We start from the raw sequence: 17,387 nt of genomic DNA, 5'->3' as shown, positions 1-17,387 counted from the left end.
TATTTTAATAAAATCCAACGGTAAAAAAAAATATATATCTAACTATCCAAATTTAAATTCAACGGCTAAAATCATTAAAAAAAAAATCTTTTATGTATTTCATATTCTTTCATAGTATTTCACGAGTTTCATAGTGTCGGTTAGTGATTTTTCAATATTTGTCAGAATCTAAATATTTTTAGGTTAAAATGTTCATAAAATTAAATTATGATAGTCTACATAATTTTTTTCTTTTAAAAAAGTTACTTTAAGAAATAAAATTAGCTTAAATTCATTCTTAATAATCTAGAGCTAAAATTTTAACCCATAAAGGTTGGAGCAAAAAAAGTTGTTTATGGTTAAAACCTAAATTTTATGGGCCAAAAATTTTATGTTTTAACCCAAATGTTGGAGATGGTCTAAGACCTACTCTAACATTTGGAGTAAAACTCAAATTTTAGGTTCTAAACTTACCTCAACTTGCTCCAACCGTTGGGACAAATATGAGTTAAAACGCAAAACTCATTTATGGGTCAAATTTAGCCCAGGATTCTCCCCTGGGTTAGTCGAATATATATTTTTTAGTTTTATATTTATAAAGTCATTGAATCCAACTGTTAAGATCTAATTTGATGAAATCTAACGGTTAAAAAAAAAATCTAACAGTCCAAATTTATAACCAATGGCTAAAGTAATTAAAAAAAAAATTTATGTGTTTCATACTCCTTCATTGTGTTTCACGAGTTTCATAGTGTCGGTTTGTGATTTTTCAATATTTGTCAGAATCTAAATATTTTTAGGTTAAAATGTTCATAAAATTAAATTAGGATAGTTTACATAATTTTTTCTTTTGAAAAGGTTACTTCAAGAAAAAAAATTAGCCTAAATTCATTCTTTAATAATCTAGGGCTAAAGTTTTAACCCATAAAGGTTAAAACAAAAAAACTGTTTCTAGGTTAAAACCTAAATTTTATAGGCTAAACAGGTTTTAACCCAAGGATTGGAAATAGTCTAAAACTCTCATGTGCCATGCATGTGGCAACTTTTTTTTTTTTTTTTTTTTTTTTTAAGTTTTTAGCTAGACTGGTACTATCTACATATCTATTTTTACTTCTCACATGCTTCTCTTAATTTTCGACCGTCAAATAGAATAAATTGAACAAGATCAATAGACAAAAATTAACAAGGGTGTGTGTGAATAAAAAGCAATGTCTGAATAGCAATACTCTTTAGTTTTTTTTTTTTTTTTTTTTTTTTTTTTTTTAAAGAAAAGGTGATGTATTTAATTTCAAACCTAGACATGCTAAATAGCATAAGGGATGGAGAGGTCCTCCTCAAGAAGATCACTAATAATAATAGGAGGTTCCTCACACCAAGTACAATCATCTCCCGAATGGAGGGTAAATCTAGCAAGTCTAATAACAGACATGAAACTTTAGCAATAATTTGCATCAAGAACTTTGCATCCTCTATAATTGGTCCAACAAAAAACAAATCCATGGAAAACACATTCGATACAGAAATAACCTAAAGTGAATCACTCTTCAAAATAATGCTTGACAACCCCCTTCAGCCACAAAACCCTTTAGCTATTGACTTCATTAAATAGGCTTTCTTGTTTAAGAACCTTTTAGATATTGACTTCATTACATAAGCTTTCATGTTTAAGAACCAAAGTGAAACATCTCAAAAGTGTAGGGGATAAATATGTAAATTGAATTTGACCAAATGGAAAAAACTCTTTAATTCCTCAGGCCCAATAGGCCCAAAAATCAAAAAGCCCGCACCGGAAGAAGACACCGCGGTCGTAAACAACACCGGCGAACTTTCAAACCAACTGACGAAGAAGCCTTATAAATTCCAAATTCTCAACCAAAAAATTATAAATTCCAAATTCACCGGGGCCACGTGACTCGCCGTCCCCGCCACCCTCCTCCCCGGATCTCCGATCACGTGACCCCCGTCTCAGCCACTACCGGAAGAAGAATAACCCTTCCAATTTACCACTTCATTTCCCTCATCATTTCGCATGACAAGGCGCGAAACCAAACTACCTGATTGTCCGTTGGATCCATAGATTTTGTGATTGTCCAGTGCGAATCTGAATCAGGAGCTCCGTTTCCATGGCGACGAGGAATCGGACCTTGGTTTACAGAAAGTATAGGGATGCGTTGAAGAGCGTCCGCGCTCCCACGAGCTCCTCCGCTTCGAGCTCCGGCGCCGGTGGCGGCCCGGTCATTGAATTGGTCAGCACTTCGCTTTTGAATCCCAATCGGAATTATGCTCCGCTCAGTACTGAAGATCCCGGTAATTCAAGGTCTCTCTCTCTCTCTCTCTCTCTCTCTCTCTCTCTCTCTCTCTCTCTCCCCTCTCTCCTCTTCTGTGTATGTTAATGGAAATTTTCTGTTTAATTTAAGCTTTAATTGAAGTGTTTAACATTTAATGAAGTTAAAGTTTAGAGGAAAAACATAGATCAATAGCAGAAAAGAAATGAAAGGTTCAGATAGTGGAGAAAGAAGTCTTTTACTGGAAGTGTGCTGAATGCAGATTAGGTCACACTGAATTGTGATATTTAGAATCTTAGATAGCAAAATTGGAGGCTGGATTGTTGTTTATTAGATCAGAGATATTGTAGTTTAGGCATTCGATATCGGGTGAATGATCACCAGGTGCAATGCAGATGTACAATTCAGAGCTTGCAGTGATGAACTTTTAGAATTTTAGAAGCAACGGTCCACGAAGATGATTCATTGGAGAAGAGCATTACGATTTGTGGGTTTTTTGTATATGATTTTTTTTTTTTTTTGAATAGTATCTACACTAAAGGGGGTGGGGGAGTGGGCTAAGCCTTACAATAGGCTTGCCATGATAATGTGGTTCAACTTCTCCTTTGGCACGAATCGAACCTAAGACCTTCACTTACAAGTGAAGAGGAATACCACTAGACCTAGTATTAAGTTGCTCGTATTTGAATTAGTTCTAATATGTTTGCAATGTGAGTCCCTGAAATGGTTTGGTTCTCTTTGGACCCTGCTATGCTAGAAGGTTACTGAAAGCCTTTTAGTCAGTTTGAGACGTTCGTAATTACTGAAATTTGTTGCAAGAAATTGGGGGATTGGTTTGGTTTCAGGGGAACATTATCCTTGGTTCTTCTTATTAGTATGCACGGAAAAAGGCAATGAATCGGGTGCAAGTATGGATTTTTTAAATTTATTTCTGTAGTGTGAAAGTCATTGTGTTTTTATTGCTGCAGTCGGGGTGCACTTACTGTTGGTCTACCGCCAGCATGGGTTGATCTTTCAGAAGAGGTAGCAGCAAACGTGCAGCGTGCACGGGTAAAAATGGCTGAGCTGACTAAGGCTCACGCAAAGGCTTTAATGCCTTCTTTTGGAGATGGTAAAGAAGATCAACATTTGATTGAGAGTCTTACGCAAGAGATAACTAATTTGATAAGGAAATCTGAGAAGAGACTACAGAAGCTTTCTGCAGCTGGGCCTTCTGAAGATTCAAATGTTAGAAAAAATGTGCAGGTAAGAATTAGAAGCCACGAAATATTTTTGGCAGCGCAGTAAGTGATTAGGTTTTCCTTAGTCTTGTTTATTCCAGAGTGTTGCACTCTTGAGTGGGCGTTATCTATAATTCAAGTAATCCCAAAGAGCAGTGCTAATGTCTGCATGTTTCTTTTGCAGCGCTCTCTTGCCACTGACCTTCAGACCCTGTCAATGGACCTTCGCAAGAAACAGTCAACTTATTTGAAGCGACTCAGGCAGCAAACAGAGGTGCGAAAAGAATTTTACCTTTTAACCATTCAAGTCAGTGGATTGTTATACATCATACCTTTGTTTCAACATTCTGTTGTTACTCTGGCTTGATAATCTAGTTCATACGTAATCTTTCCATGTACTTTTTGGAACTTGGAATCGTGTTTCCGCGTTCAGTTTGTATACCGAGGGTAACTGTGTGATCTGACATGTAATTGGAAACTAGTTAAACTTACAGTTATATATTTTCAAACATTTCTTTTGTTTCTCATTTTTGGTGATACAGGGTCAAGATGGGGATGATTTAGAGATGAACCTAAATGGAAGTACATCGAGAATGGACGGTGATGATTTGGATGACATGGTAAGCTTTCTCCAGTTCATTACCATTTTCTCAAGATCTTGTCAATCACGACAAATATGAGTACACTAAATTCCCTATACAGTGTATTTATAGTGTTGTTGAGTGATCAAATTTTAAGACATTTTTTTACCATAGATGATCGTAATATGATGATAATTCACGCATCCTGTCAGATGTTTAATGAGCGTCAGATGGCCAAGATAAAGAAAAACGAGGCATTCACAGCAGAAAGGGAAAGAGAGATCCAACAGGCAAGTGAAGATCTTTTCGTTGTTTCTAAATTGACTGGTGTTGGATCATGCTTCTTCATAATTGACTAATACTCGTTTCTCTTCCCAATAGGTTGTGGAATCTGTGAATGAGCTTGCTCAGATTATGAAGGATTTGTCAGTACTAGTGATAGACCAGGTTAGTATTCATGTCCTCTCGATACATGAATTTCATCAGAAAATCAGCCATTAACTAAATATCGTTCTTAAACAGGGAACTATTGTTGATAGGATAGACTACAACATTCAGAATGTAGCAAGTACAGTCGATGAGGGCCTCAAGCAATTGCAAAAGGTACCTTTCTTACATCAATCATCGTACTTCATCTGTATGTTTTCAGATTCTTTTCCGTGTTTGTTCTTGCGGAATATTATGTTTAACGGATGGGGGCTTACAGGCTGAGAGAACACAGAAACAAGGGGGAATGGTGATGTGTGCTACCGTACTCGTTATCATGTGCTTTGTCATGTTGGTCCTCCTAATCCTCAAGGAGATATTCTTTTGATCTACAAGCGAAAGGTCAGTTGATTCCTGATTTTGGTTTCGTTCTAATTGTCCTAACCCTCCCTTCGGACTTCTAAGCGTGCAAAGATGCCATCCGTAGCAGAAGATTCGACGAAGTTTTGGAGTGCCCTAGTTACACATACTACTTCAAGTGACTATTTGTGAATTCCTACTAATTTCTGGGTATTACTGTATTAGTAGAAAGAGGGGAGGGGGAGGGGTGATGATTCATTGGGGAAGGACCGACCCGGAACCTGTATAGAGCTTAAGATCCACGTTCTCCTTGGGGAAGGGCGTTTTCATCGAAGGATCTACGTTGATTCTTCCGGTTTTCGTTGTCCAGGATTTTGTGCTTTCATTCCCCAGAACTCGTGTGTAAGACGCGGCGTTTATTTGTTCCATTACATGTTTTTGATCATTCAATATAGCGAAATACATCGATTTTAGCTTATATGTACGGGAATGATTTATGTCGCTTTAATTCTCTCTAGTTTTATTCAATTCAAAGGCGATGAATAATCAAGGGTGTGCAAGAGGTGAAAATAGCATGCGAAGACCAGTTCCTTGAAGTCGTTAATCAAGGAATTAAGGTTGGAAGCCGATAAGAAATCGCGCTAAGTAAGGTCAGCTATGTGATTACTACTGAAAAGATCTGCATATTTTCATGCAACAGATGAATGCCCAGAAGCTAACAAACATCGTCAATTCTAACGAGAAACGAAATAAGTAAAATTTCTCCATCATATAAATGTAACCAATAGAAATGGTATACCATCCGGCAATATGATTTGACTCCGACCCAACAACAAATCTTGAACCTGAAAACAGGACGACGAAGATTCAACAACAGACAACTGTAAGCAAGAACAGAAATCCTTCGACCGTCTGACTATAAAAACAAAGTTTGGGAGTTCCAAAACACCTCCGATCAAGTAGAGACATGTGAGACCAATATATGATATGACACCTAAAACAAATGAAGACGGACAATGACCCGACCACCGGAAATAACGACTCTCCAAGAAAACAACTCCGGTTCTTTCTTTTAATGTGTTGCTGATGTCCATATGATCAAACCCATGAGAGCCTGAACCGATTTAAACCAGCTGGTTCAAACACCTGAGCCAGCTACCCCCGACAACAATGAACCCTACAACAGGACTCGAACATAACATGACGCCTGACCTGACCTGGACCGGACCCGACTTGACTGGATTATTGCCTCGCTGAGGAATGCTTCTGCAATTGATAGAATAATACAATTCTAAGCATCAATAACACCGTCCACATTCCAAACATGAAATTATGGATTTGTGAAATGTGCATCACCTCTAGCCGAAGTTGAATCCACCAGATGGGACTGTTGGAACGTCATTCCCTACAAAGTTGAACGCAGCTGGAGCAGCGTCACCTGGTGGCATTGTCTCATCATCGTCCTCCAACCAATATGTCTCAAGCATCTTTACTGCCTTCTCATAAATCTCTGTGTTGTCATGACTCTGTAGACTTTCAATTTTCTCTAACCCATCAGCATCTTCAATCGCCTGAGCATAGAGATTCACACCCCCAGTAGTCCCCAGGTTCTTCTCGGCTTCACCAACCTTCAAAATGTTCTCCAGGCCCTCTAAACAGACTGTAACAATTCTAGGATCTGGGCAGACAAGAAGATCACAGAGTGGCTTGATACACCCTTGACTAACTAGAAACCTGTCAGCGAGAAGACAAATTCAATCAGCAGATAAGAAAGCTTCATGCCTTATATAGAAAAGTTAACAAGATTCTCTTCATACTTTATCTGTTCATGAGAACCGCCAGAAGTAGCATTTGAGATCGCCCATGCAGCCTCTTTCTTTATATCAAACTCAGCATTTTGAAGCAGATTAACAAGAGGACCGATTATATTTGCCTCAACTACAGCCTGTTTAATCCAAAAAGTAATTGGTAACATCAGTACCTCGGATGGAAAACTTAACAGAAACTCTAAATCAAGTTCTAAGTTTCATGATTCCACGAATGTAAATATATAAAGAAATTAGAAAAGCTTTGCATTACCCGGATCTGATCCTTGTTTCCGGCTGTGATGTTTGAAATAGTCCAGCAAGCTTCCTTCTTGATGCTCTTTTTGTAATTGTTAGTCAAAAGGTTCAGCAGGCAAGGAAGAGCTTGATGTTGGATGATAACCTAGGAAGAAACAACAGCTCATTAATTCCAAATGCAGAAGCAGAAATGTTACAACGGCAAATGGAAAATCTGTCTGTTATTCAAGTACAACTGTTCTCTCTTTAGCTCCATTTCATTTGTCTAGAGAGCAAAGATGTTCACCATTCTCTATAGGGGCAACCAAAAATAAGGGATTATATGCTGTTCCACATATCATCTAAAAACATCTACATGGGAAAACAAGGCAACTAAAAAGCCAAAGAGCAAACAATACCTGAGTTTGCATATCATCTCCAGTAACAATATTTCCAACCGTGCGGAGAGCAGGAATGAGAACAGAAGGGGATGGGTGCCTGGAACAATGCTTAGGAAGGTCAGAATTTTCAGAACATAACAATAAGGGAAGAAATACGAACAGGGAACTGTAAGCACCCACATTAAAAGCTCAACAAGCCGGGGGCACACTCCAGATTCAATAACAGCTTGGATTTTGTCATTTGTACCATCAGAAAGATAAGAAAGAGCCCAACAAGCATCAGTCAAGACTTCTTCATCGTTTGAATGAATCAAACGCGCAAGAGCTGGAAGGGCAGGCTTAACCTGAAACAAAAATAAAATTTGAAAAACTCAAACAGCCATTCTTGGTATGGACACAACCTGAATTGACTTCCCTACAATATGACCTATGTTGCCAACATATTACAATAGACTGTACCAAAGCCATATAACACCTAAGTGACTAAGTTCAGAATCTTTCAAGTTAAACATAACTAAGAAACCTTAACCTGATCAAATGGAGGCTGTGGTTTGCCCCTGCAAAAATTTGACAGTGTCCAAGTTGCATTTCTCAGCATAGAGAGCTTTGCATTCTCATTAAGCTGCGAAAGCAATGGAAGCAAAGCCCCATTACCAAGTACAAGATCACGGCATCTAGGGGAATCACCAGCAACATTTCCCAATGCCCAAACAGCCTGCAAGTTAAAGAAGGCAAAGGAAGTGAATAAATGACGGTCAACATCTACAGTAAATAAATATAAACTAGAAAAGAGCAACAAAATAAACCTAACAACTTGGAGCAAACCCTCAACTGATCTTCCCAATGTTTTACCTGCTCACGAACATCATCACTCGGAGAACTAAGCAGTTTCACAAATATCGGAACAGCTCCATGATCAATTACCACCTTTGTATTATCAGATGTCCCAGAAGCAATGTTTGTAAGAGCCCAAGCAGCCTCAAACTGCAGAAAATTGTATGCAAAATTTTTTAGCATAGACATAAATAAGACGGTAATCAATAACTGAAACATTAACTAGCAAGTAACATACCTGAAGTTGTGGAAAATCCTCCCTCATTAGAAACTCAACAAAGCGAGGAACGACACCCGCTTGTATGACTTCCTCAATCGGAGGGCTACGTTCTAGCGTGTAGGGGAATATAACAATCAATAGGTACGCACAGTCTAATGTATGAAAGAAAGAAAAAATTGTACAGCCACAAACGTCTACTAACCAATTGAAAGCAACTTCCTAAACTGAGTTGTTGCCTCAAGCTGCAAACTGCCCTCATCACCCCAAACACCAGAAACCATGGATGGTAAATGCTCTAGCTGTATCAAAAAATATTCAACCACTATTAGTATTATCTCCAACAAGACGTCAAACCTACCAAAAGTTAAACCATAATTAACATGTTCTACAGGAACAAAAATAGGAGCATAGATTTTCCTTTCATTTGAAACTCTAGAACGTACCATAAAGTTTTTGTGTGGAATTGCATGAATCATTAATCAGCAACAAACACGACAAATAACCTCAACACAGTTCAGTAACTTCAAAATCTAAACATCTTGGAACCCTAAACAATATCTAAAACTAAGGCAAGGCTTAACTAAACAGCAACAAGTCGTGCTGCTAAAGTCTACTAAATAGAAAACACTCCATCCTCGAATGAAAAAAAACAACTACAGTAAAGCGAGTAATCAGCATGCATCTAACAACCGCTCAAAGGATTAAAACTATTTCCGCACCGATCACGAGCTCAATGATCTCATGATCGCCTACCCACAACTCCTAAGTCTGATGAACTCTCCAAAGAATCAAACCTAAAACCGACAGTTACTCGGCAATAAATTTCAATCGTATGCACTAAAATTAGCTTCCATTTCAGCTAAACGCCTGAATTAAAATTGAATGTATTTGATAAACACAGTAACCAATTAATCAATCCAAATCCAATAGAACACAAAGTGACCAAAAGCGTTCATTCATCTTAATCAGTAAAATCCCAATTTAACAAACCCTACAAATCAATTCGATCAAACCCCCAAATCAGCCAAAAATCAAACATTAGGTTTCACCTTCTTATCCAGACCGGAGGAGTGAAGACTGGAGGGAAACTGCTGAGGTTGAAGCCCCTCGCGGCGCTTCTTCTGGAGGCTCTCTTCTCTACGGTTCTTCCTGATCTCCACCATATTGTCCTCCCTCCGACGCCGTCCCTCCTCCGCGTCCACAGCCACCTTGTACCTGTTCCGGCGGACCTCCGCCCTCGCGTTCGGCCTCAACGACATCGTTTCAATTCAAATCAAGAATCGGAAACCCTAGGAGAGAGAGATAGGGTTTTAGCGAACAGAGGAGAGAGAGAGAGAGAGAGAGAGAGAGAGAGAGAGAGAGAGCGTGGGAGTGGGTTTGCGTTTGTGTGGTTTTTTTGAAGTGAGAGAATGATGGGGAAATAGAGACCATTTTTATAGCGTTAGTGGAAGAGTGCGAGGGTGTTGGGATTTTAGGCTCGGATCGGCACGTAATTACGGAGATTGCCACTCTGTTTGAATTTGAAGATGAGGGAAAAAGTGTTACTTTCTTTGGTCTTGGTTCGATTGTCCGATGATGGCCAATTGTGGTTTTTTACTTTCAAAACTGGACCCAAACCGGTTCATTGAGAGCTTTATTGTTTGACCCAACCCTAGTAAAGTGTCTCGAAATTGTCTGTCGGCTGGTTATTAAAGTCGATTGATCACGGATGTTACACCACGTGTTTTTATATAAGTTGTAAAAAAAATTATTTTTTAAGTTATTAACTTTTTAACACACATATCTCACCATTTGTATAATGACACGTGATGTATCATCCTATATACCGATCACAATGAAAAATTTCTCGTTAATGTGAATCAGTCGGATTGATGATGCTGGTTGATTGGCCAGTGATACGAACTGATTTATAGGTGTAAAGTCAAGTTGATCGGTTCTTGTTCGTCATGAAAGTTTTAGTGACTTTTGAGTTATTGATAAACGGCTGCACATGTCTTTTATGATTCCCTTAAACTTATTTCAAATGTACATACGCTGCGACAAGTATGAGTAAAACAATGACAGTAATATAATGCAAAAATGTATGCGCTCACTAAATTTACGTGACAGCAAAATGTAATCCAAAGTATATAGAAAAAAATTAATTATTGAAGATAATTTTAGAAACCCAAAATGAGTATGACAAACTGAGGTGTTTGACTTTCCTTGAAATTTCTTATAAGGTCAGAATTGTTTTATAGGAAAAAAGATTTAATATTTTAAAAATAATAAAAATCACTTCTTTTTTTCTTAATAGGAAGAAAAATAGACTTCATGGGCTTCTCTAAACCGAAGTTTATCGGTCCCGCCAACATGCCCAGTAAAAAAGAAGGCCCTAAAGAAGCCCATAGGATTATAAAGTAAACAGTGCGGTAATTAAACGATTGATAAACTTCGCTATTGTTAAATTTCACTATATTGTGCTTTTTTTTAATGGGAGTTTTATCGAAAAGCCAACGGTACTATTTATTTTAACGAAAAATTATATTTTTACACTAAAAGGTCAATACTGGTACTATTTATTTTACCCTTTATTTTGTCCTTATCATTAAAACTCAAAATTTTCAGGAATTTTCTTTTTTTTTAATTTCACTGTGTCGTGCTTCTCCAAAACTCTACTCAAGCTTTCAGATTTATTGTGATAGCTTTCAGACTACATGGATTGAAGCTCTAGTTATAATTTTTTTAATGATATTGTTGTGCTTGTTCTTCAAAGAAATATGAGCGTTTAGAAACGAAATTTAACTGTACACAAAACCACTCTTATGAAATTATGAGCCTAATAAATATACTTCTTCACAATGGCCTCGCACAAGATTTCCTTCTAAATTTTTTATCATTTGATTTTTTTTTTTTTAAATGTCTTTCTGTTCTTGATGAAATTTTACTGGTTGATTTATGCTCACTCTTGATATCAACTCATTCCGATTCTAAGAAAAGGTGAAGATTTGCAAAGAGCTTGTAACTCAAATAGTTAAACAGTATTACTCATGCATCTGAATTCTAGGTCGATTTCTCTTTTCCCCAGTATTGTTTGTATCAACAAAAAAGAAATGAGATATAGGACAAGTAATAAAATATGTCAGCCATAACGATTGCTCTCGAACTCGTCAAACCTAAAATCACTCAATTATAATTGGAGGAAAATATCACGAGTGAATCTAGCACCACTAGATTTTGTAGAGTCTAATAGGATCATAACATTTGAGGTTGGTGCAAATAGGGACATGATAACGAATGTAAGACACGAGTTGGGGATTGGAAGGGGGGTCCAAGTAAAGCAACTTTGCCAAAATTAAGAGAATTGTTGATTGAAATCCAGTGTTTGTCCCACCTCTATCTCGAATCCAAACACACCAAAATACAACCACCCCACCAGATGATTCCATTTATATGGTTTTCATAGAACCAAATGCAACCTCACAACAACACCACACTTGTTCCAAACAAATACCGCTATTGGATTGAACCGTTCAAGAGACAGAGATGGGTGTTGGAGAAAGAGATTGTGTGTGTGGTTGGCTAGTGGAATAGGCTAATGGAAACCGCATGATTTAAATTGAATGATCCAAATTGCTGAATCTATGAGCTTCAGAATATAAGATCCGGAGAGGATCTTAATCTGCCTAACTACTGTGGGACTTGGAATTTTAGTCTTTTAGACAAATAAAATCCCTAGAATTTCGTCTAAAAGTAAAGATACCTTGTTGAATGATAGAATTTAGAGTAAAGTACAAAAAACTACCTCAACTATTTATGTCATGACACTTTCATACCTTATCTTTTAAAATTGACAATGTCATACCTCATCTTACGAATTTGTGCCAATGTCAGACCTCCGTCAGTTTTTCTGTTAAATGCTGACATGGGCAGAGATGGGAACCATTTTTTATTAAAAAATTAAAAAATAAAATAAAAAACAAAAAAAGAAAACAAAAAACCCATCAACCCGTGTCCCTTTTCCCCAAAAACCCAAATCCCCTTATCTGAGTTATCTCCCACCCAACCCTTTCTATCTCCCATCTTTTTCTCTCTATCTCTCTCTCTCGCCTCTCTCTTTATTCTCTCTCCTTGCAACCTGCATCCCTAAAATCACAAAACCCAGAAATCCTTCCCACCCGTCCCCCCAACCTTCTTCTCTGATCCCACCGACGACAACCCTACCTCTGTCGTCGACTCTAGTGATGACATCCATGACCCCCAATCGCCCCCAAACCCTAACTCTAGCCACAACCTCCACAACAACATTCCCTTCTCCTCCTTGCCCTCGAAGTCTGCCACTCCGGCGATTTGCGAGAGAAAAACAAAACAATAACAACAACAATAATCCCAATAGAAAAACTCTTCGTTTTTCCCAGAAAATTCTGATATTTTTAGAGAAAATCAGAGGAGGCGCGAGAAACAGAGAGAGAGTTGTGATCTGAGAGTCGCTCTCTTTGGTCTGAGTTTCCGATAAATTGTTTATATAGGCGGGTCGGATGAGGAGGAGAGAGTGGAGGTGAAGTCCATGGTGATGGGTTATAAGAGGGCGAAACCTCTGCACAATTTCAACTTGTTGTGGTATTTGAAATGGGGGAACCAGAAGCACCTGTGGTGCTAGAAGGAGAGCTATGACGCCAGCGGGAGTGGCAGGGAAGGGTCTGGGGTTAATCGGCCATCGTCGGCTTAGAGGATTGAGAGCTCGCCGGCGGTGATGACTCGGGTGGGAATGGTTTCTGGGTTTTGGGATTTTAGGGATGCAGGTTGCAAGGAGAGAAAAGAGAGAGAGGCGAGAGAGAGAGGAGAGAGAGGGTTGGGTTGGGGACTCAGAGAAGGGGATCTGGCTTTTTGGGGAGGGGGGACACGGGTTGATGGGTTTTTTTTGGTTTATTGTTTATTGTTTTTTTTGGTTATTTTTTTAATTTTTTTAATATTTAATTATTTAATTATTTTTTAATAAAAAATGGGTCCCGTTTCTGGCCACGTCAATATTTAATAGAAAAAGTAACAGAAAAACTGACGGATGTCTGAAATTGGCACAAATTCGTAAGATGAGGTATGACATTGTCAATTTTAAAAGATGAGGTATGAAAGTGTCATGACACTAATAGTTGAGGTAGTTTTTTGTACTTTACCCTAGAATTTAAATGCAACACAATCTTGCCCTATGTGTCCGTCACTCTCCTCGCATGTCCAATCCCTATCCTTGCACAATGTTGACCTATGTGTCCATCACTCACACGTCCAATCCCTATCCTCACGCGACCAACTATTATGTACGGATGCAAGGGAATGACGTTGTATACACTTGGCTCTTGTAAGCAAATTTATTTCCCTTATGTTTTTTTTTATGAACAGTAGCTTGTTTAATTATCAATCTATTTCAAATGACCTGACATAGAAAACCACAAGCTGGTGCCTTAGTGGTAAATGATGGATCCTTTGACCTAAAAACTAGAGGTCTCAGGTTCGAAACCAGCTGCTGGTGTGGAAGCTATACTTGTGGCTAGGAAAAGGCTGAAATGTCTTTGTAAGTCTTCCCGAACCCCGAAAATAATAGATAATTGTAACTTGCCACCAATTGTTTCCCCTTAAAGAAAAAATGACCTAACATGCAAGTTGACAAGTCATTTTTCACATGGATGTAAGGTCTTGATGTCAATCTTTGCGATAGCCTTATGCCCAGACGTCTGTATCGAATTCCAAACACAACATAACAAGACCAAAGAGGCAAACGTAGTAGTAAAGCCCCTTATGCGTATGGTCATACAATGTATGTTGTGCGTATGACATCGCATTGTGCGTGTGATTGGACAACCATGAGTCCAAAATGCCGCACGAAAAAAATTACTTGTCATTCTTTTGTAGATTACCTCCTTGATGAAAATGAAATGGCCATAAGGGCTTTGACAATTGTAAACGTCTAAAATCATCGCATTATTTAGTGCGTATCAAATTGTAGATTGTCAGAAGAAGAGTAATCGATAAAATTTGATCCGCATCAAAATGCATAAACAATAAATTAAATTAGAAAAAGAGACCAACAAAAGAAACAAAAGCAAATAAAAATTATTACTAAGAGCACCAACAAACAAACACGTCACCACCAACAAACTGGATTTAACCTACACCAGCCTAATCAAATCACCCCCAATCACATCTTAATCTGGGAAATTAAGGAATAAAAAATGTTCAAATTCAAGTCCAGATTGAAAACGAAAATTAAAATAAAATACAATTGGGTGAGATATTTTAAACAACACGTTACTTCACATGATCGGGTACATCGCGCTAGCAGCGAGACGTGCTGCGCTTGGCTGTGCTAGCGTTACCTCTCGAAGAGCCGACACGTTGCTTCTTGTTCGCCGTTGGATTCATGTTGCTGAAGTCGAATCCCATCATCCCATATCCACCGACCATATCGTTGAACATCCCCTGGAGATCTTCGAAAATGTCCCCCTAAAATAATCAAAATCGTAATTTTTTTTGTCAGATGATTGATTTGTTAAATTAAATATTAGATTAACGAGTTGACGGAATTCGAATTCAAGCAATGGTGCAAGGACAACACACCCCTCTTCATCACTCCACCACCCCTAGGTATAACTTGTTTGGATGTATTTTTAAAATGACTGAAAGCGTTTTTAATAAAAATATTTTCAAAATAAATCTTTAATAAAAATAAAAATAAATCTTGAAATATTACTTAAAAAGTATTTCCTGAAATACGTACATAACTATTGCTTCTTCTAAAAAAAACACTTACAGTACTTTTAAAATCCAAAAACATTTTTTCAAAAAACACATTCTAACAATTTTAAAAACATATACAAATGATCATCTTTGAGAGCCACTTGCATCAAAATTGTAATTAAACACCCCGAAATTTTTGTTTTCAATCAACTGACATTACCATAATACCCCTTGACAAATGCGTAAAGGATAGTTTATTCCTAAAATTACAACATTATCCTTACCTCGTCTTTCACATTGTTCATCATGGACAGCATTTCGTCCATGAAATCGCAAAATTCCTGCCAACAAATTCACATAAATTCAGGGACATAAAAGGAAACCAAAAAAAAGTGACGTAATTTTTTTCTTTTTCTTTTCTTTTCTTTTTACCGCGCATTCCGTACGGTGAAATATTTTTAACGCACCTGGTCTTCCTCTTCAAGGGGGTCGTAGAACCCGGCGTCGTACATTGATCGCTTCGTCTGATCTGAGAGAACTGCGGACAACCAAAACGGCATCGTTAGCGCGAAAAAAGAGCAATTCAAAGGTTACTAGGCTTTTAACTAACGACGTCGTTACGAACGAAAAGTGGCAAAGTTACCGGAGTAGGCCTCTTGGATTTGCTGAAACCGCCGGTTGGCTTCTCCCGCCGCCGTCTGGTTTCGCGCCCTATCCGGATGCCATTTCTTCAAATTAAAAAAAACCAAAAAATTCATAAAATTACCATGATTTCACAAAAATTCAGCTTTTCTAATAAAGAGAAACGACGTCGTATGGATTTGCAGAAAACAGAGAACGATGCATTTTGAGGAGGGGGAATTACCAGAGCGAGCTTGCGATAGGCGGCGCGGATATCAGAGAAGGAGGCGTCCCTGCGAATCCCAAGGACGGCGTAGTAGGAAGATCCGCCGTTGGATCCTCCTTCCTTATCCATCGCTCCACAAACCCAACAACAATAAATAATCAAAAATCGAAAAATAGAAAGTAAAATTCAAAAAAAAAAAAAAAACAGAGCCTGCGAAGGAGCTTCGAGAACAGCAAGCTTCTCTCTCAGACCATGGCGGCAAAAGGAGAATTGTGTGTGTGTGTGTGTGTGTGAGAGCCTTTCGGAGAGAGGAAGAAGAAGAGGAGGCTCTCTGCGTTTCTCTCGGTTTTTTTTAGTGGCGACTTTTGTTTGGAGACGGACAAAATATCTTGGTTACAGATACGGCGGGGAACGTTCGAGAATTTCTTTCCGTACCTGCAAACTGGCTCCGTTTGCCAGGTGGCTAGATATTTTCTTTTGGAATATTCATAAGGGCCTGAAGTTAAGTTGAATTACGGCCCTCTGCCATTGGGCTTTTTTAATAAAAACGCATAACAAATAAAGATACGATTAATTCTTAGATTTTTCGGTAATCGGTAGACGGAAGAGTACATCACGTGTTAATATGTAAATAGTGAGATATGTGTGTTAAAAAATTAATAATTTGAAAAATAAAATTTTCTACCATTCATATTAAAACACGTAATATACCATTTGTATTCCTGTCGCAATGAAAAATTTCTCGTTCAACAGACTATTTGCACATCACGTGACGTCGTTAGTCTGATTCACTTATTGTCTGTTTGCTTTTACATTTCTCTTGGGCATCTACTTGTGCTAGCATCTAAAATCCACTTACATTGATTCTATAATAAGCTATTGACATTGTGCACCACGTGGCGCTGTAGTTCGGTTTATTAATGTCTGTTTGCTTTTGCGCCTTACTTCTGCATTTACATAGTTGGCATCTTGAATTAGGAAAACATTTTTGCTTATTACCATTTAATATGATATATGCTTACTATTCTATTTATCATCATTAGATGAGTTTAAATTTTAAAATTTGTGTAGTGGATAAGCACAAATCTCAAAATTCAAACTTATCTAATGTTGATAAATAGGATGGTGAACATACACCATATAAATGATGGTGAGCAAAAATGCACTCTTGAATTAGTGTCGTCCCGCTTACTTTAACAAACTAGCATGCACCACGTGGCGTTGCAACCATCAAAGTAACAACTAAGTAAGATACATAGAAGTAGTAATTTTTATACTGTATTTCTTTTCAGAAGCCAAATTTTCATTTCGATACTAAGTACAATATATGTACAATATGATCAATTAACTGCAGGAAAGTAACATGTACAATATGATCAATATGATCAATTAACTGCAGGAAAGTAACATGTACAATATGATCAATTATTAACTGCAGGAAAGTAACATGTACAATATGATCAACCAACTGCAGGAAAGTA

The 17,387-nt window shown here is 37.8% G+C and overlaps 3 protein-coding genes across 3 annotated transcripts; 1 reads left to right on the top strand and 2 right to left on the bottom strand.

The window, feature by feature from the left end:
• Positions 1-1,846: 1,846 nt before the first annotated feature.
• Positions 1,847-5,329, top strand: LOC137722588 (syntaxin-43-like). The gene is made up of 8 exons (XM_068461629.1): positions 1,847-2,296; positions 3,233-3,509; positions 3,669-3,758; positions 4,027-4,104; positions 4,278-4,355; positions 4,447-4,512; positions 4,588-4,668; positions 4,772-5,329. Exons 1-8 carry the CDS (start codon positions 2,103-2,105, stop codon positions 4,877-4,879), a joined length of 972 nt encoding a protein of 323 aa, XP_068317730.1. The 5' UTR covers positions 1,847-2,102; the 3' UTR covers positions 4,880-5,329.
• Positions 5,330-5,601: 272 nt separating this feature from the next.
• On the bottom strand, positions 5,602-9,735 carry LOC137722587 (importin subunit alpha-2-like). The gene is made up of 11 exons (XM_068461628.1): positions 9,398-9,735; positions 8,551-8,647; positions 8,367-8,458; positions 8,147-8,278; positions 7,824-8,009; positions 7,475-7,638; positions 7,313-7,391; positions 6,931-7,059; positions 6,669-6,796; positions 6,208-6,585; positions 5,602-6,117 (listed from the first exon to the last, which is right to left on the bottom strand). Exons 1-10 carry the CDS (start codon positions 9,605-9,607, stop codon positions 6,210-6,212), a joined length of 1,593 nt encoding a protein of 530 aa, XP_068317729.1. The 5' UTR covers positions 9,608-9,735; the 3' UTR covers positions 5,602-6,117; positions 6,208-6,209.
• Positions 9,736-14,415: 4,680 nt separating this feature from the next.
• On the bottom strand, positions 14,416-16,282 carry LOC137722586 (uncharacterized). The gene is made up of 5 exons (XM_068461627.1): positions 15,925-16,282; positions 15,703-15,787; positions 15,527-15,597; positions 15,344-15,400; positions 14,416-14,825 (listed from the first exon to the last, which is right to left on the bottom strand). Exons 1-5 carry the CDS (start codon positions 16,033-16,035, stop codon positions 14,658-14,660), a joined length of 492 nt encoding a protein of 163 aa, XP_068317728.1. The 5' UTR covers positions 16,036-16,282; the 3' UTR covers positions 14,416-14,657.
• Between the last annotated feature and the right edge of the window lie 1,105 nt (positions 16,283-17,387).

The sequence above is a fragment of the Pyrus communis genome, chromosome 17 (genome assembly GCF_963583255.1).
Source record: "Pyrus communis chromosome 17, drPyrComm1.1, whole genome shotgun sequence".
Taxonomy (NCBI): domain Eukaryota; kingdom Viridiplantae; phylum Streptophyta; class Magnoliopsida; order Rosales; family Rosaceae; genus Pyrus; species Pyrus communis.
The sequence above is the reverse complement of the archived record's forward strand: the minus strand, read 5'-3'. Positions and strand labels throughout refer to the sequence as shown.